This window comes from Vespula pensylvanica, chromosome 8 (genome assembly GCF_014466175.1).
Source record: "Vespula pensylvanica isolate Volc-1 chromosome 8, ASM1446617v1, whole genome shotgun sequence".
NCBI lineage: Eukaryota > Metazoa > Arthropoda > Insecta > Hymenoptera > Vespidae > Vespula > Vespula pensylvanica.
Genome location: NC_057692.1, coordinates 1,177,557 through 1,197,379, shown reverse-complemented (window position 1 = coordinate 1,197,379; position 19,823 = coordinate 1,177,557). Strand labels below are relative to the sequence as shown.

The 19,823-nt window shown below is 37.4% G+C and overlaps 2 protein-coding genes across 8 annotated transcripts in view; both read left to right on the top strand.

The window, feature by feature from the left end:
- The window catches only part of LOC122631094 (CCR4-NOT transcription complex subunit 6-like), a 527,872-nt gene that overhangs the window by 501,602 nt on the left and 6,447 nt on the right, over window positions 1-19,823 (top strand). For all 7 annotated transcript variants that reach the window (XM_043816355.1, XM_043816359.1, XM_043816356.1 and 4 more), the window contains 2 exons: window positions 3,960-4,272; window positions 8,003-8,154. In XM_043816355.1, the coding sequence (XP_043672290.1) occupies window positions 3,960-4,272; window positions 8,003-8,154 (465 nt within the window). The remainder of the gene's footprint in view (window positions 1-3,959; window positions 4,273-8,002; window positions 8,155-19,823) is intronic.
- Window positions 18,411-19,432, top strand: LOC122631099 (protein YIPF5). Its single transcript, XM_043816368.1, has 2 exons — window positions 18,411-18,791; window positions 18,856-19,432. Exons 1-2 carry the CDS (start codon window positions 18,572-18,574, stop codon window positions 19,410-19,412), a joined length of 777 nt encoding a protein of 258 aa, XP_043672303.1. The 5' UTR covers window positions 18,411-18,571; the 3' UTR covers window positions 19,413-19,432.

The following is a 19,823-nucleotide window of genomic DNA, read 5'->3' as shown; positions in this document are numbered from 1 at the left end:
ATTATTGTGAATGATTGAATTAATATCGTTTCTATTGATATCGTTTGCATTGATATCAATTAACGTTGCACTGTTGGAAACATCGACTCGTGCTTTCGTAACAATGGTAAACAATTTACAAATGAAATCGATTAACAAAGTATGACTAAAGGATGTTTCTCCAGACGTAGAGAAGACTTCCGTAGGTGCTTCTATCAACGATGTTGTTTGCCGACGAACCTGTGCCTCGAGCACTTGCTTCGAACTTTAGTTTACGACTTGCGGATATCATGTCGCTCCAGAGAAATTCCATGAGCACAGATGCGAGTCAAGTATTCCTCTTTCCTCTCTCTCCCTCTTTCTCTCTTTCTCTCTCGAAAGGATACTTTTACAACGGCGACAAGTTCCGACAATATCGAACAACTTCCAACTATAGTTCAGTTCGTTGTGTAAACAGTTTGTCGAAATTCGAGAACCCTCGTAGATCTCGACCACGAATTTGTGAGATTTTCTTAGATCGATCGTACGAAGAAAAATAACATTGACATTTTATATTAATTCGATATGATCGAGGATGTTCTCTGTGTTTTAAAGAATACGAAAAAAAGAAAAAAAAAAAAAAATAGAAAAAAAGAATTTCTTAACATTAACGTCAAAATTATATCTCGTTATACTTCGTAAAGCAAAATCAATTTTTGTCCAACGCATCCGTACCAAACGAAGTTATCTCTCCTTCATTTTCCACAAATTCCTTTCGCCGACGGCGTGCTCTTGTAATCCCATCGACCTAACCCATCAACGATCCTACCACGGATAACAAGATGTCTGCTTTGATGAAATGGCAAAAATTGAATATCTTAGCCCAACAAAGTCTCTCTCTCTCTCTCTCTCTCTCTCTCTCTCTCTCTCTCTATCTCTCTTCCTGTATTGTATCGTCCTTCGTTATTTTCCTATTTCGTAGTTAATAGAAAAACCATAACTACTTGTCAAAAGACGTAAACCCCTATAAAATTGAAGAAAAATAGTAGTAAATTCTTTAACGATTGAAAAATAACTAACTATAATGTTCAGTTGAAATTGAACTAACATCATAAAATGTAAACGCTCTAAGCGATTTAAATCTATCGATATATTATAATTCGAAAACTTTCTTCTCGAATAAAATTCTTTTTTATTTGACGTCTCGGTAACTTTGCGTTACGGTTCAAACGATTACAAGAGGAAAATAGCGTGGAGTAACTAACCCAACGTGGAACGTAGTAATAACGACGATCGTACTTACCTGCAATAATAAACGTCAACTTTCTCAGGGATAATAGTAATAGTTACGTTCGCCGATGCCAAAGGTAGAGAAGTGGTAATCCGCATGCACGGCGCTACTTTCACGACGGTTTAAAATGCCAATGAATCTTCGGCGATCCCGGATTTTCGTATTTTTAAGTTAATTAGCAAGAAATAGACACAAACTATTTAAGAATACAACTTTTCTTGATAATCTGTGCTTGTCGTATTCATCGGTCGTTAAAATACCAAAAATTTTAGCTCAACGAAGATGAGAAAAATATTCGAAAGCTGATTCGTTATGGAGATCGTAGAAAAAAAAAAAAAAGAAAAGAAAAGAAAAGAAAGAAAGAAGAAAGAAAGAAGAACAAAAACAAAATGAAAGAGTTTACGAAAAGAAAAAAAGATTTTTTCCACGATGAAGCCACAATGAAAATCTTCTCTAGCGAGGCTCGTTAATGGATTTAACGGTAACGGCTTCTACTAGGTGCGCTCTCATTTTTCTATCATAAACAAGCGATTATCCGTACGGAATATAATAAACTCTTGGCGTGTATACCGCCATTAGCCGGGTTTATCTTCGGCCTCGATATCGAAGCTCCACGACGGAATAATATCGAAAGTGCTATGCTACTCTCCGCGATTGCCGATTAGCGGCTGGACGAAGATAATACATGAAGAGGAGAAACGAGATGTTTGCGATTTCACGCGAAACCACACGCTTGTATGTACTACATCGTCTCTTTCTCTCTCTCTCTCTCTCTCTCTCTCTCTCTTTTTCTCCCTTTCTCTACTCACACACACACACACACACGCGCACATATACACACCATGTATACGTATCATATCAACGAAACCACGAGGGAAAAACTTTGGAAAGAGGGTCTCTCTTTAAAGTCCCTCCAGCTTTGAAAATTTTCCTTCAAACTAACAATTTCCATAATAGCATCGCGTCGTTCGTGAAGAGGCACGTTTTATCTCACTATGAACTTACCTCGATCGTTGACGAAAAAAGAAAGAGAGAGAGAGAGAGAAAGAGAAAGAGAGAGAGTTGCTCGTTACGATACTACTAAGTTGTATAATTACTAACGCTATCGAATCTTTTCTCATCCTCTTTCTCCACCTCGACTCTTCTCTTTCATGAAGTTTCTATTAAACGGATAAAAGTCTTTCCAAAATGCCAACGACGATCTCAAGATCGAAATTCTTCAAAGGAGTAAAGAGGATCTTATGCCAGACACGTTAGAAAGTTATTAATTAGATTCAATCGCTTTCTTCCTTTTTCTTTCTTTCTTTATTTTCCCTTTTCTTTTTTCTTGTTTTCCTCTCTCTCTCTCTCTCTCTCTCTCTCTCTCTCTCTCTTTTTTTTATCACGAAGAGATTGCTATCGTATCATCGTATTATTCCGTTCGACGAACGACCGTACGAGGATAGAAATTTTTGAAAATGTATCGAAAAAGAATGAGGAGAAACTCGGACAGGTGAGGCCAAGCGTTAGCGTGAACTAACGTAATGTAAATGTAATTTATGATTAAATTGAGAGACGTCGAGAAGACATTTAAGTTCGCGTTGATTCCCTTATCCAATCGGTAGATCAGAGTCAACTTTGTTCGTCGTAAAATCGACGAGTAAGAAACGACGTACATAAGTAAGTAAGTACACGGTTGTCTGCTCGTTTTAATCGATAGACTTTATATATTGTACATATATACTATGACGCGTGAGGATAGACAGACGTACTCACGCTTATGTCCTTCGTAAGTATCTTAAGACGGCGAAAGTAGGTGTCTACAACATCCTCCTCTCGTATCTTTCAAGATTTTATCTCTGAAAAGTCAGATACCGAGCGCGAAACGAACATTGACGCGATCGATCGTTCTCATTCCGATCGATCGGTTCTTTCTCGATCGGTAATTTCATCGTGATCGAACTACCTCCGATATAGAGACTCCGATTCAATCGGTTTCTCACGCGATAGGTAGGACGTGGAATGATTAACTCGATATCAATTGCATAGGACATTGTCGTTGATTAACGACCATACCACAGCATCAACAACAGCATCACCAGCAGCAGCAGCAGCAGCAGCAGCGATCTTAATCGATTAAAGCGATCCAAAGCTGCTTAACGGAGGCTTGTAAACTATCTGATTAACGTTTACTCTAGTTAAAATATTTATATTTAGAAATTTCGGGATTGTTCTTTCTTCACGAGGATTTTCCTCGTTATAGATACATTAGATTTACGTCAAAGGTATTTTCTCGTAACGTGAAGATTACGAAAGAATCTTATAACTTTGTATTATTTTCATACAAGATTCAAAGTTGTAAATATGACATATATGCGTATGTGTGTGTGTGTATATATATTTGAGACTTGTAAATGCAACCGGTTCTTCTACTTGACGACGATAAATCGATAGGACAATAAATCGAGATACGAAATGTCCTACCGTTTCATAACGGTCCTCCTCCTTCGACTTTGTCGAGAGAGAACAAGAAGAGCTTAGGTTATACGCAAGCATATGTATTTACCTACATATATCTCTGTATATGTGTATATATATCCCTACCCATATATATATATCATAGTAATGAAAAAAATTGTCATGGCAGTGGCAATGGCGCTGGCTAGACGGTGGCAGCGACTAGGTAACTTGAATAAAAGCGAGCGATAAAAATTCTTGTTTATTGTTATAGGTATATTTACGGTAATGTGTTACAACGTGCTGTGCGACAAGTACGCGACACGGCAAATGTACGGTTATTGTCCAAGCTGGGCTCTCGATTGGGAATATCGGAAAAAGGGAATCCTCGATGAAATACGGCATTATGCCGCGGACATCATCAGCTTGCAGGAGGTCGAGACGGACCAATTCTACAATTTCTTCCTGCCAGAGTTAAAGCACGACGGTTACGACGGTATCTTCTCACCGAAATCGCGAGCTAAGACGATGGCCGAGAACGACAGGAAGTACGTCGACGGTTGCGCTATTTTTTACAGAACAGCCAAGTAAGTATTATATATAAATTGAATTATTTTTATCTAAAGTTTTACCTCTTACTTCGGTGATATTTGGTAAGTAAGTTCGAAATAATGACGAAAGACGAAAGGAGAAAAATAGGAAGGATTATTAAATACGAGTTTTTCGTTTGGAACGGTTGGACAAAAAACGATTGAGATGGGAGATGAAAAGGAGAAGGAAGGAGAGAGAGAGAGAGAGAGAGAGAGAGAGAGAGAGGGCGCGGTCAACTTTTTTAATCAAACTTTCTTTACCCTTGACACATCACCGATGTGTCCTTTTGTTCCACGAAAGACGAACTGACTTAACGAGGAGACATCGAAATATATCCATGACAATATTTAACGCGAGCTAGGATAAGTCGTTTAAAACTGAGAGCTCTATGACGTCGGGACAAACGGCAACGACAAGATAATGCAAATTTCCTCGAGATAAAGCGGCAAGTGAACGAACGTAGTACTCGCTTCGTAGTAGCGTTTCCCTCGACACTTGAACAAATATCAACGCGGACAGCGAGAGAGAAAATTTGCATTTTCACCTTAGTAGTACATCCAATTTACGAAGACACGAACCGAGTTACCTACCATGAGAGTAGCTACAGCATCTACGGCACCAGCAGCAACAGACGCAAGAGCAGCAGCTACAGGAGTAGCAGCAGCAGTAGCAGATGTATCTCGCGATCCTCTTGCATACCGTCTACGCATTTCCGTTTTTCGCGGAAAGATAAACGAAAGAAGTCGAGTAATATGATACGCTTTTTATTACACGAAGATATGACGACATAAGGAAAAGATAAAAGACTTGAAAGAAACAACGATGTGATCTCGAACGGAATATTAAAAGAAAATCTTGTATTATTTCAACAAGTAAATCTTTATGTTCTCGATTATCTGAATTTTGACGTATAATATAATAGAGTAATATACGTTGGAATAAATGAAACGATGTTGACTATCGAGAGAGAGAGAGAGAGAGAGAGAGAGAGAGAGAAAGAGAAATAGAGAATTGAAACGATTAATTCGCTCTAACGTAGATACATACATATGTCGAGTGATATAACGTCCCTTTATACTCTGACATCATAAATGCTCCGTGGAACAGACGTCTCTATGACGATATTAAGGTCAGCCAAATGACAAAGCTTTCGGATGTGACCTACATCGTTGCCGTGTGCACCCATGTTACATGTTATATGTATACAGGTATACACCAAAGCTTGTGAAAAGCAGACGGAATAATTTGCGAATATTTCCTCGAACGAGTTCCAAACCTAACTGCCCTACTCTCGGCCTTTCAACGATTAGCCTCGATGGAAACGTTATCGAATATACATATAAATATATATATATATATATATATATATATATACACATATACATATATATATATACATGCATGTATGTATATATGTATGTATATATAGTAGGTTGGTATACGAATAGAGCGATTGGCTTCCAAATAGACTCGAGGGCACGATAGAACGAATTGCTTTCGATCTTTTCTCTCTCTCTCTCTCTCTCTCTCTCTCTCTCTCTTTTCCTCTCTTTTTCGTTCTCACTCACGAATAATCGAGTCCGTTCGCCAAAAGCACGTATCACCATTCTTCGCTACTTCGTCGGCTCGGTTTATTGCACTTGGAAGATCCAACGAAATATTTGTTCCCCAACTACTCTCCGTCAAACTTTCGTATTAGTTCGGTAAGAAGAAATAGGGGACGGAAAGAAAAGAGAGAAAGAGGGGAAGAGGGAAAGAGGGAAAGAGAAAGAGAGCTTCTCGAAGTAATACTCGTGTCTTGCTAGGCGTGCCTGCTCGTGATTCGAAAGTTTTCGAACGGATGAGCGGCTGGACGATACTCCGGAAACGTCGATACTTCTGACTCGCGTCGTGGCCCACGAGGTCGTGCTTCCCTCTTACTTCCCTCCTCCTTTTCTCCTCTTTCTCTCCTCCTCTTTCTTTCTCTTTTCTTCTGATTCTTTTTATCCTTCTTTTCGCGGTGAACGTATCGTTCCAAGTTTCTTTTCCGCCATTTCGACCCAACTTATTTCCGGTAAGTACATGTCGTAAGAAAAACGATACTATGCGGTTACTCTTAACGAAAGTAATCGTCGACGGATGAGGAAAGAAAAATCAAAAAAAAAGAAAGAAAGAAAGAAAAAAAGGAAAATTAAGGAGAAACAATTAAAAATAATAAAAATTAAAAAAAAATGAAAGGGAGAGAATGGAAAGGAAAAAAAGAAATATCCGCTACGTAGCATCCCCTTTTTTTTTCTTCTTTTTTTCTTTCTTTCTTCTCTTCCTTTTTTCTTTATTTTTCTTAAATTTTCGTAAAAATCTCTCTCACGTTTTCATCGCTAGACATAACACGAGAAAGAAATTTTCGTTGAACGACAGTGGACGGTAGTTTTCCATTTGCAGTATCTTAAACGTGCGCAAACGCATCTCGGGGAAATATTACGCAAGCTTGGTCTCGAATCTCCGGGGGATAACAAGATACGAGACAGAAATGGTGCGGTGCACAAATGGCCTCTGTTAACAGCTAACGCACAGATGTGTATGTATATATATATATATATATATATATATATATATATATATATATATATATGAGAGGAGGGAAGAAGCGGCTTCCTTTTTAAAAGCTAGAACAAGAGTCCGTTTACGCTCCTTTCTTGCCTTAATATGTATGGCCTTAATCCTACATGGGTTAATGAACGCCATGAAAATAATCAAATAGAAAAAAATATTTTCGAAAAATGAAATTCGTTGTCTGTATTGATTTTTCATAAAATATTTTTCTTTTCTCTTTTTTTTCTATCTTTTTTTTTTCTTGAAACATAGAATTACTCCCATAGGATTTTCTTTTTTAGATAACATCTCATTCTACATTTAACTATAATAATAGTAATAATGAAAGGGACAAGAAAGAGAAAAAAAATAGAGTAAAATACTATCGCGGAAAGAAAATCGTCTTATTAATCTCTGGCGACGTTCATCTTGTTTCCCATCATTCTCGTCTTGTATTTTTTATCTTTTGTTGTTGCCCTTTCTATCCTTTTTCTTTCTTTTGTCTTCCTTTCTTTCCAATAAAGAATTTCCATTTTCTCCAATGTACAATTTACGTTGAGCTTCTCCGAGAGCACAGTCTCTTTCCTCCCGCCCCGCCCCTCTCTCTCTCTCTCTCTCTCTCTTTTTCTCTTTCTTTCTACCTTTATCTTGCCGAGAGAGTATTTATACAATCTCGGCACGACATCTGTTGTGCAACTGCGGGTGACGTTGATTCAATCTTGTTTACGGGTAACGGCCTGATGGAGGGGGACGGGGGATGATGGCTCGTAATGGGGATTCGGTGAAGAATATATTTCTCTCGACTATACGTGCCACACATATCGGCAAAAGGAAGGCTCTACTCGGCATGCCATACGTGATACGCCTTCCTACGAGTTTTTCCACGACAAAAATCGGCACCACCTATCGTATACCGATGACGATGACGACCAAGACGACGACAACGACGACTAGAACGACTACGACTAAAGCGACGAGAAGATTTTCTCGTGAACGCGACAGGGAAATTGAGTCGTGTCAGCCATTACGAAAACTTATGACAACGAAAGAATAAAAATCGTCGGATGGACGATAGAAAATTTTTATCTAATCTATTTATACATACACTTTTTACTCGTTTAATTTTTTCCTTTCTCTTGTTTCCTTTTCTTACAGATTCACCTTGATAAAGGAGCATTTAGTCGAATTCAATCAATTGGCCATGGCAAACGCCGAAGGTTCGGACAATATGCTGAACAGAGTTATGCCCAAAGATAACATTGGATTGGCTGCTCTTCTTAGAACGAAGGAAGCCGCTTGGGACAACGGTGAGTATTTATTTTTTTAATCGGACATATTACCATGTATACACATACATATACATATACATACATATACATACATATACATACATACATACAGACAGAGACAGAGAGAGACATGTATACCTATATCTGTAGGAGTCTCTGTGTATTCGTCTATCATGGATTTTATACGAGATCGAAACGAGTGTGGTGGCTTGCCCCTACAGCTTCTTCCATCCAACATATTCAGGTCGCCCTCGTTAAAGTCGTCGCTTGGAGACCTCGCCACGGTATGCGAGCTCTTTTTACAAAAAAAAAAAAAATAAAATAAAATAAAATAAAAATAAAAATATATATATATATAGATGTAGTATATATAAAAAAAGAAGGATGAGTCGAGTAAAAAAGTGGAGGGAGGAGAAATAAACTCTCATCGAGAGTAAGTAGTGCGACCTATTGATAAAAGCACTCTCCTATGTTCGATAACCTCCGAGAAAGGAGGACGCCGATAATAAAAGATTCTCGACAATCGTTTACAGTCGACTTTTCTGACGGCAAAGAGAATGGACCGAACGAGAAACGAAAGAAGAATCGGATCTTCGCTTTTCTCTCTCTTTTTTCTCTTTCTTCTCTGTCTGTCTGTCTTTCTCCTTTTTTTTTCTTTCTTTTCCCTCTCTTTCCCGAACGTATTTCTTCGACCATACATCTCAGCCTTTTACGCTCATTAAACCGGTCCTTCTCTTACTAAATACTTGAATTTACCGATACGATACCCTAATGGGACAAAGGAATTTAATTGCTATAGGAAAAAATATAAGATGAAAGAGAGAGAGAGAGAGAGAGAGAGAGAGAGAGAGAGAGAGAGAGAGAGAGAATGTCTAATAAAGCGAAATGAAAGTTTGCGAGAATTAACTAGCGTTAAGATGGCCCCAATAAATAATTGATTAGTATCGGCTATTATCTATCATGATTATTATCGTTATTATTACATTAAGAGAAAGTTTTCAAGGGAAATGAAATTCCTTGCTTTTGCTTTTTCTCGACTATTTTTAATGATCGTTCGAGAAAATTCCGAAGCAGGATAAAAATAGGAAGGAAGAAAAAATAGAAAAAGCATAAATATTTCACTATGTACTTTCATCATCGTCGAAGATACTTAATGATTTTTCTGTATGCGCATTTCTGTAATTCGAGCCAATTAGCGCTCAAGATCGTTCTCTTTTCTCTCTCTCTCTCTCTCTCTTTATCTCTTTCTCTCTCCATTTCTATCTATCTCTATCTCTTTCTCTCGATCGTTTTCATAATTGATGGGGATGTACGAATCCTTACATACACTGCACGCGATCCTTGGATAACCTGATGGAGGATCTCCCTGACAAGAATATCCGGACGCAAACGAGGACGAAATAACGTGTACATAGTGTTTATAAATCCATGCAATTTATTTGCATTAAAAATGACTTGACGAAGGTACATATAATTTGGGAATGAGAAGATTAATTATTATTTAACGTAACATGCAGTAATTATATCAAAATATACTGTCTTCGCTCGTGTTTCTCTTGCCTTTTACATATACATATACATATATATATATATACATATACATATTATATATATATATATATATATATATATATATATAAATTTATCATAGAAATAGCAAAAAAAGAGTGTTCAACATTTTCAATGAAAAATATCGATCAAAAGATAGGGTTGTAGAAATTTTATTTGAAGGGACACCCTATAGAGAGAAACGAACCATGGGGATTAGCAACTGTAATAAATCCGTTTCTTCTTTTCTTCGCACGCATCCATGGTATTATAAAGCGAGGAACGAGGGTTGCGTGTTGCAGTTGCCACCGTTGGACGATTAATAAACGCATTGAAATACGAGCGGAATATTAACCGATCGAACGCACCCAACTCAATTACCCCGGCCAGTTAAGGCGATTCCATTTCGCTAAGATAACTCGTTTCTACGCTACACGAACGATGATTTCTTCTAAACTTCTTTTAGCCTCCGGAAGACAGAAAAAAGGAAGGACAAAAAAAAGAAGAAGAAATAAATATACGAAATAAAATAAAATGAAATGTTTCGCAAGCTTCCGTAGAAATTTCAATCCGATTTCCGCACGATTTAATATGATCTTATTAAAATGATCGATTTGAATCTGTTTTATCATTTATTAACATTCATTGATATCTATTATTATAATATTTAATAAATAATATAAATTTACATATTATATTATAATAATATTCAAGAGAAAGAGGAGGGAGATATTACATATATAGTATCGTAATATTATTATATTTAAATATTAATTATGTATTATTACATATTTATATATTTTCTCGAGTAGTAGATATCAATGTTAATAGTTCGAAAAAGAGACAGAGAGAGAGAGAGAGAGAGAGAGAGAGAGGGGGGAATGAGTAGATAGAGAATTCGAAAGATAAAAATTGAACGCAGAATTTCTAGTAGAATTATTGAACGTGGAGCACAATGAATATGATCCATCAATACCGTTGGCCCAAGAAAGTTGACAAGATCTCTAATCTCCCAAGAGTATCGCGAGTATAATATATTCAGAAAATAAATCGTCCTTCCGGCGCCGGTAATCACGAAAGCCGCCTTCTCTTTTCTCGAATGCTGATGTACCCATCCAACGTGCTTTTGCATCTTTGTTGCTAACTCATCCTCGTTGGACGGGATTGAACCAATTACGTTGAAGCATCCTCGCGTCACTTGAATAGATTAGAAGGGATATACACAGATGGGCTATCACCGACTCTATTTATAAGTTTTTATATCTCTACCTTATTTTTCATATAGATTTTTGTCTAATATTAACACGAAAGATTTAGATCTTTGATCTAGTTTGTTCTTTTTCTTTTCTCTCTCTCTCTCTCTCTCTCTGTCTTTTTTTTTTTTTTTTTTAACGTTAAAACGTGAATGTAAAAACGTAAAATAGTCATAAATCTGGATTTTATATTTTGTATCGTAATACGAATGTAAAATATTAAGGAAAAAAGAATTTGTTTTCGTTCGTATATCAAAATCGATTCCATGATATATATGTATGTATATCTATGAGTTAAATTTTTTCTAAGGATTGATCCATAACGTCTATCCAAGAAATTTCAAAGCACGAACACTCGAACGAATTATGATATTATACATTCGTCGTACAGACATTTGATCGTATCAGAAGATCTATTTAACCGGAGTGATAGTAATAACCGGATATATCGATCAGCCTCGAAGCAATGAGCACTATTTTAACGTTAAGATATAGATACGGGTCGAAGTAAGTAAGACTGTCGAGTAAGAATCGTTCTCTTATGAGATTTCTGATAAATCGCGTGTCTCTCTCCCTCTCCCTCTCTCTCTCTCTCTCTCTCTCTCTCTCTCTCTCTTTTCTTTTTCTCTTTTTTTTTTCTTTCTTTTTTTTTACCAATCACCATGACGCTGCCTCATCACCGTATTGGACGGTAAACTTAGCCAGCCAGTCCCGTATTACGCGTCCAGAGTGAGCGCTTAATTAATTGCCAGCAGTTCTCCTCGTATAGCAATCTATATGGACGTAGATATCGATAGAAGCGAGTTTCAAGCGGAGGAGTGCCAGTAGGAAAATGAAGTGGCACGAGTTCACGGAGCAATCGTACAGCAACCAATAGAGGAAGCTTTATAATTCGTTTTCAGAACTGTCAATCCTATCTCACAAGTATACGAGGCTCGGTGTCACTCCTCTGGTCTTTCTCTTTTATTTTGTATGCTTTTTATTTTTTATATATTCTTTTTTCGTTCTCTTTTTGTTCTTTCTTTCTCGCCTTTTCGTCTTTTCTTTTTCTCCGCAGAAACTTATAGCCTCCTGGCTGGAGATATGTATCAGTGGTTCTTCATTTTCTTCTCTATCTGTTTCATATAAGATATTAAAGTGTTCCTATCGAATTTCTTTTTTTACTACATCCTATATTGTTTATCGAAATTATCGCGAATAAATTGGAGATCGAATGAGGGTAGTATTAATTTAATTTTTTCTTATCGACAAAAGGGATATATATCTATATATATATATGAAGAATTAGAAATCATTTGAGACTTCCTGATAACTTGAAGATATGTTTATTAACGATCGATATAATAAAAAAATAATAATAATAAAGGTATTAAAAATGAATAGAAATTGTTCTGAATTTCAAAGTAAGAACCACTGATATATTCCGGTAGACAACGCGTGGGCCGTCTATGCCCTGAGAGAAGATGCGAATATTTGCGTGCTCGCGCGTGCGTATATACATAAGTCAGGGAGCAAGAACTCGTGTACATATATATATATATATATATATATATATATATATATATATATATATATCTCGACTAGAGAAACTTGACGTATCGGCAATCCTTGCTATGTCTTGCACGAGACATCGAGGTGAACTAATTGGATAGACGTGATTTAAGGGTAGTCTTTTTTAAAGATGACCACGGGCGGTGCGAGCAACCGCGAAATTCCAAAGGCGGACAAGGTATTCCAATAATTCTTGATCAGTAATATGTAAATTTCTACGTCTTCAGTAAAGAAATCCAGAATGTATATCGCGTGAGAATTCGACGATGGAATTTATTTAACAGTACCTAGTCAAGTTTAAATCGATAAACTTTAATACAAAAAAAAAATAAAAAAACATATATATATATATATCGTAATGATCAATGATTTTTAATTTTGTCGATTAGATGCACCTTCGTAAGATTCAAATTCGAGTTTCATTCAAAATCTACGATCGATAGTGCGTTGAAAAAGAATACGACAGAGACAAAGGAAAAAAGAAAGAAAGAAAGAAAGAAAGAAAGAGAAAGAGAGAGAGAGAGATCATTAAAGCATAAGGTTAACGGCATAGTACTAGACGTATCCTTCCGTGGCTAGTTAACAGAATAAAATTATGCACGAGTTTAAAAGGTCTTCCTTAATGGGTTTTATCGAGAGGAAGGAGGAATCGAGAAGGGAGCGAGAATCCGTGCAGCTGTTTCATAGCACGATAACTACCGTGTGATATTGAATGGGTAGGTAATGTAGCTTCCGAGTACAAAAAGATAGGTCGGGATAAAGCGTGGAAGCTCATGGTATAAAGGAAGGATCCCGAGCGTACGCTTTACCACGTAAAAGTCCTAAGGAAGTCGGATGGCGATGGCTTTCACGGTCGATAGGGCCGATATTATTGGGTCTGGCACTTTGACTAGCATAGAATTTACGATTAACTCCGCAAAACAGGAAATAAAGTCTGCGGGATATCGGTAGGTATCCCCGAGTTTTTAACATAACACGAATTCTCTGATTATCTCGTCGCTACTTGATTCAACATATTTCTTTCGTATTTCTCTATTTCCACATTAAAATTTCCTGGGTTGACAGTTCGTCGCCGAACGAGTTTGAAAAGTTCGATATCATTCACCGAGCTACGTACGTATGCATGTATGTGTGCAACCACGATCAAATTATAATTATTCTTCTAAAGATGGAAAACTCGACGAAATCGAAATTCAAATAAAAGCTGTTTTAGAACCGGTCGGTAGATATTCCACGTTAGTATTAGTACCACCGATGAAGCGGCAAGGTACTCAGGAAAATTGGACCACCTGGTGGCCTCGCGGGAATGAGCGTGAATTCTATGCTCTTGTGGAAGAGAGAGAAGAGAGAAGAGAGAAGAGAGAGGAGAGAGAGAGAGAGAAGAGAAGAGAAGAGAAGAGAAGAGAAGAGAAGAGAATCGGAGTCGAGGCGATCGTGTCCCGCCAGTAGACGTTTCAATAACGTAACTCCGCGCGAGGAGCATTAATTGAGGAGAGTCGCTCGGCAATATGGGTGCTCCCATTACGTGAATAAATCACCCCAGATTAGAATGGAGGGTATACCGCTTGCCTTCGACGTTGGTATGTTGGTGTTGGTGGCGCAACAACAACCGATCGCGAGCCACCGTCCCGTTCCACCAGGACACGCCGGCTCGAGCCGGAGGTCCTCGTAAATTACCCAACGAATCAATATCGTCCTCTTCCCTGCTTCAATCTATACCCACCCAACACAGTACCCTCTCTCTCTCTCCCTCTCTCTCTCTCTCTCTCTCTTGGATCCAAGAAGAGAGAGAGAAAGAGAGCTTTTATCGGCCGTACGATTCGAGCGAAACGCCAGTAGCGGCTTTTACGGAATATCCTAGTACAGAGTATCGTACGGATATTCCACGGAAACGGACGTTTAACGTCTACGAACTTGGGATATTTACTGCTTTCCCAAAGGAAGAAGGATGAGAGAGAGAGAGAGAGAGAGAGAGAGAGAGAGAGAGAGAGAGAGAGAAAACCAAAGTGCTAGGAAACTTTCGATCACCCTCGTTCGATCCTCTCCACGAAACGCGAAGCTTCTTTTTCTCTAATCGATTTACGATCGGCTCAACGACGGATTTTCCGAGAGATCAGACCTACTGAAAATTTATGAGCCTTTCTACTCGTCTCTATACATATTATAATTAATACATCCTTAATCCCAAACGACGAACTCAATTTTTACGTCGGACGAGAAAAGAAATGGGGAAGGATAAAGAAAAAAAAAAAAGAAAATCGAACGAATTTTGACACCTTTTTTCCCTTCCACTCTCATTCCCATCCCTCACTCCCACTTTCCCCCTACTATTCCAACTCGATCCGACACTTCACGAGAGGAATTTGATTTTATCGATAAAAAGAGGCTTGATTCCGAATGATCGTCCTTATCGCGAAAGCAATATCGTATCGATAATCGGATTTCGTGACTGCACCACGCGTCCATTGTGCGTGAACGTGCATCATCTTTTTTTTTTTCTTTTTTCTCTCTCTCTCTCTCTCTCTCTCTCTTCCTCGTGTTTTTCGCAGTGGCAACCGGTTCGAGATAGAATGAAAAGGATAGAAGAAAGAACTAGTGGACAGAACGTTGCACGCTCTCGTTATAGATCCCTCGTAAAGATTGCTTGGATCCAATGGGGATTTCTCAAGGGGCAGGTGCTCCGGAGCATGTCTCGGAGTCTCCGTTGCTCTTTGACGAGAAATATGCTCTTCTTCTTCTTCTTTCTTTCTTTCTCTTTCTTCACCTTCATTTTCTCCACCTCTTTCTCTTCCTTCTCCTTCTATCTTCCCTTCCACTTTTATTTTTCTTCCATTCTTCTCGTTCTTCTTCTCGTACCACCACCATTACCACCACCATCCTTCGATGAGAGAAGCTCGACAAAATGTTCTCGCTTCGTTGTGGTTAATCTCTCGCAGAACGAAAATTGCGACCATCACGCACGACGGCTCAGCGCGCACATAAGCTTCTTGCGGTAGGTCCGTTGAAAGCTCCTAGGTCCGATGAAACAGCCTGTTCTTCGTTAATTATAGCCCGCAAACAAACACGATCCTTCCTTTATACTCTTTCGAACTTACGCGGAACACCAAAATCGTATTTAATCGACGAGTTTATCTCGTTTTCTCCTAGTGTTTTCTTTCTCATCCTCTTTTCTTCTTTGTTTCTCTCTTCTTTTTCTTTTCTTTTCTTCGTCGAAACAATTCCAATCTTCTGTTAAAGAGATTATCTTTCTATCGTTTCTTCTCTTCTCGCGATACAAGATTCGATACATATACCATATATGATATTATGATTAATACAATTTCGATAGGGGATGTTAATACTATCGTTTTTTCGAGAAAGAATATAAAACTTTTGCGTGGTACTATGAATCTTTTTTTTGTTTGCGTTTTTTGGACAGTAGATAATAGTCCAAGTGAGAGACGGAGTAAGATTTTTTGTTTGCGAAGCACGGTTTTTTTTTCTTTTTCTTTTTTCTTTTTTTTTTTTTTATGAAACGTTAATAATCGTTCTCTGTCGACTAAAGAACATTACAGTGGTATGTGCGGTTTGGATCTTGACTTTCGTAACTGTATTTATAATGCGTGCGAGTTATCTTTTAAACCTATACGGGAAAGTGAATAGGAGGCAGTATTGCATGTAAATTACTTACCTGATCTACATCCGTTAATGATTGTAATAATTTTCTCTATGAACAATTTTTCTATACAAATCAAGGCTATCGTTTCTTCGTTCCTTTCTTCTCTTTTCTTTTCCCCTTTTTTGTTTTTTTTTTTCACATGCAAAAATATTTTACATATCGTTGCCAATCAATGCGTGATTACGAAACGATAAGATATGCGTTAAAATGTGTGTGTTCCATCGAACGATCAGATATAATACAATATCGCTTGAAAAAAAAAAAGAAAGAAAAAGAAAAAAACGTCGAATTCCTACGGTTGATTCGTTCGTGGTAGATACAATAGTATGTAACATTCGACGCGACTTTTCAGGTCCGAAGCTGCGAAAAAGACGTCCCTGCATTCGACTAATCCCTTCTCTGCTTTTAAATGCGAGTTAATCCGCATACTATTGTTTTATTTTTATTTTTCACTAGTTTTTATTTTTCTTTTTTCTTTTTTTTTTTTATAGTTCTTCGTTCTTTTCTTTTTTTTTTTTATTCGAACAAAGCACTGTTATCGTATCCGTCACGCTTCGGCAAATATTACAACGTTGATTCTACTTCGCTACTTTCTCTCTCTCTCTCTCTCTCTCTCTCTCTCTCTTTCTCTCTCTCCGTCTATCTGTATGTCTCTTTTTTCAACAACCTGCACGCAAACGTACCGAGAGAAGCATTTATTTAAACGATGGAATTGAAATTCACGTTATCTCGATATATCGTACCGTGTCATTGCAAACGACGTACGTTATGTACGTTCGACGAGTAAACAAAATCCGGATCGTTCTACTTCGAGAGCCATAACGCCGATAATTTTCATTTGAAATGTCAATAGATACATTCCCACTGAGGGGGTTCATACCATGTTTCGTTCGTATGTTCGTCAATAGAAACCTCGACGAAATTTTGATGGAATATGCATTATATAGGAAAATAAAAAAGGAATCGATAACATTCGATATCCATGCTTATCATATACATACATATATACACATACATACATACATACATATATATATAATTTACCTCTAATTCTTTCATCATGCCGATAGAAGATACCACGAGTTATCTTTAAAATGTTTAAACTAATTCTCTCTCTCTCTCTCTCTCTCTCTCTCTCTCTCTCTCTCTCTCTCTCTCTCTCACTCTAATTCTCTCTCATGCCACCCGTTAGAGGTCGATTTCTTCGTGTTATTCGACCACCGACGCCTTGTAACTCTCCCTTAATTGCTCAGCGAGATAACGCTTGCCTTCTGGCTAATTGCAAATAGACGAAGTAACTGCATAATACTTGGTTTGTTACGATCTCTCTGTTGTAAGAGAACAAGTTATCGCACTGATTTCCGGCGATGTAGGCACTCAGGCGTTAATTTAGAATGACCATCCTAGGATCTCATACCGTTAGCATCTCTTTTATTGCGATCACCTTACTTCCTGGCACGTGCCAAGGATTACTTAGGGCATAAGTGAGTTAATAATGCGTAGGTGCTGAGTCACACTATCTCTCTCTCTCTCTCTCTCCCTCTCTCTCTCTCTCTCTCTCTCTCTCTCTCTCTCTCTCTCTCTCTCTCTCTCTCTCTCTCTCTCTCTCTCTCTCTCTCTCTCTCTCTCTCTCTCTCTCTCTCTCTCGCACGATCTCTGTTCCAAAACGAAAGATAAATAAGAGCAAGAGAGAAAGAGAAAAAAAATATTATTTCTCACCCTCCTTATATTTACCAAGGTTTATGTGAGCCAGGTGTGCTTCCCGTAATCGCACGAAAAAGCTTCGTGAAGCATAACAGACCATTTTCTACGTAGATAACCATGTTAAGAAAATATCGGTTGAAATTCTTATTTCGCAACCGAGACACGCGGATTATTGCAGATATAGAATATATGCGTATCTACCTTCTTTTTTTTTCTGCTACAGTAGATTTCGTACGACAATGTTCTTGGCGGGTCATCGGAGGTCATCTTCTTCTTCTTTTTTTTTTTTTTTATAGGTTATTTTATATGAAACTATTCACTCTACATAATTACGCGTATACAAACACGTGTATGTAATTACGCGTATATAATTATATGTATATAATTACGATTTGCATACGTAACATTTTGATTTATTTTTTCGAGGGAGATAAAAGAAAAAAAAAAGAAAAATTTAAGTATTCACCGATTCTGACACTCGACAAATAAAATCCCGGCGGATAATAATGCAAACAAAAATGGCGTGCACCACCGTCGGTATGTTCGGTCTCCTACGATACGTAGCGCAATCTATAGGATTTTTCTTGAACTTGAAGCGTTTTAACCGACGATGATTTTACCGATTTTTTTCGTTTCGTGCCGTCAACGAAGTTATTTTTGCGTTATTTAAAAAAGAGAGTGACAAGGAAGAAATAATTTTACGAATAATAAAATCGACAAGATGTCTGGTTACACTGGACAAGAGAATTATTGGGCTCAACCGAATCCGAATTCATACAAGTACGAGACATTTGATTTCGAGCAACCTAACCAACAATTTGAGTTCCAAACGTACGGTGATCAACAATCAGAATATAATGCTTATTCGCCCAAAAGTTATTTAGATCCAACGCAAGGCCCTTATGCCGGTGAAATGTATCCGCCAGATGATTTTACAAAAGGTATAATATATTCCATAAGAAAATTTCTATTTTCGAGGCAATATTGAACAGATTGTAATCGTAGGTGACCATGGTTTTGGAGACGAAGTAGAACCACCATTGTTAGAAGAACTTGGCATTGATCCCGATAGGATCGTACAAAAGACGTTGGCTGTATTAAATCCGTTTCATAGGAGAGGACAAATAGACGATGCTAATTATCTTCTTCAGGATTCCGATTTAGCTGGCCCGGTTACATTTTGTTTAGCTCTTGCTGCATTTCTTCTTTTAGCTGGTTCTAAAGCTCATTTTGGTTATGTATACGGTTTAGCAACAATTTCATGTCTATTGATGTACATTCTTTTATCGTTAATGAGTAGCACCAATAATATTACTTTATTGTCAGTGGCATCTGTATTAGGTTATTGTTTACTACCTGTTGTAGCACTTTCAGCAGTTAGTATTTTTACTACTCTTCGTGGTACCATCGGTTTAGTCGTTGCAGCAATGGCTGTGGCTTGGGCGACTTTGTCAGCTTCTAGACTTTTATCTACTATGTCTGGAGAAAACAATCAACGTCCTTTGATAGCTTATCCCTGTTTTTTGCTTTATGGAGTATTCACTTTAATCGTCATTTTCTAAACAAGTAACCTATAAAAAGATATTATGTATCGATTATATACCCACCTTTTTACGTATAAACAAACAAAAAGTTCTAGTATTTTTTTATTGCAAATCTAATATACTTCCGTTTGCAATAACTTTTCTTTTAAAAAACAAACTTCTACAAAGATAGATAAAAAGTACATAATTCTATTAAAATTAGTAAGATATTTAAACATAACATTATATTCTAACAGTCCTTTTTTCTTTTACTAGTAATGTAAAACTAAAATGTATGTAACAAGATATCTCTACACACACACACACACACACACACATCCACACACACACATCCACACACACACATCAAATTATTTGTTATAATTTGTAAATAAATTTCTTATACAAAATAGGATATATTATTATTTCTTGTATGATTTCCGATTCCGA

Bases quoted from the DNA above. Each gene is read 5' to 3' on its own strand.
- LOC122631099 (XM_043816368.1), top strand. From the start codon at position 18,572: ATGTCTGGTTACACTGGACAAGAGAATTATTGGGCTCAACCGAATCCG. The intron at 18,792-18,855 runs GTATAATATATT...TTGTAATCGTAG, and splicing joins GCCAGATGATTTTACAAAAG to GTGACCATGGTTTTGGAGAC.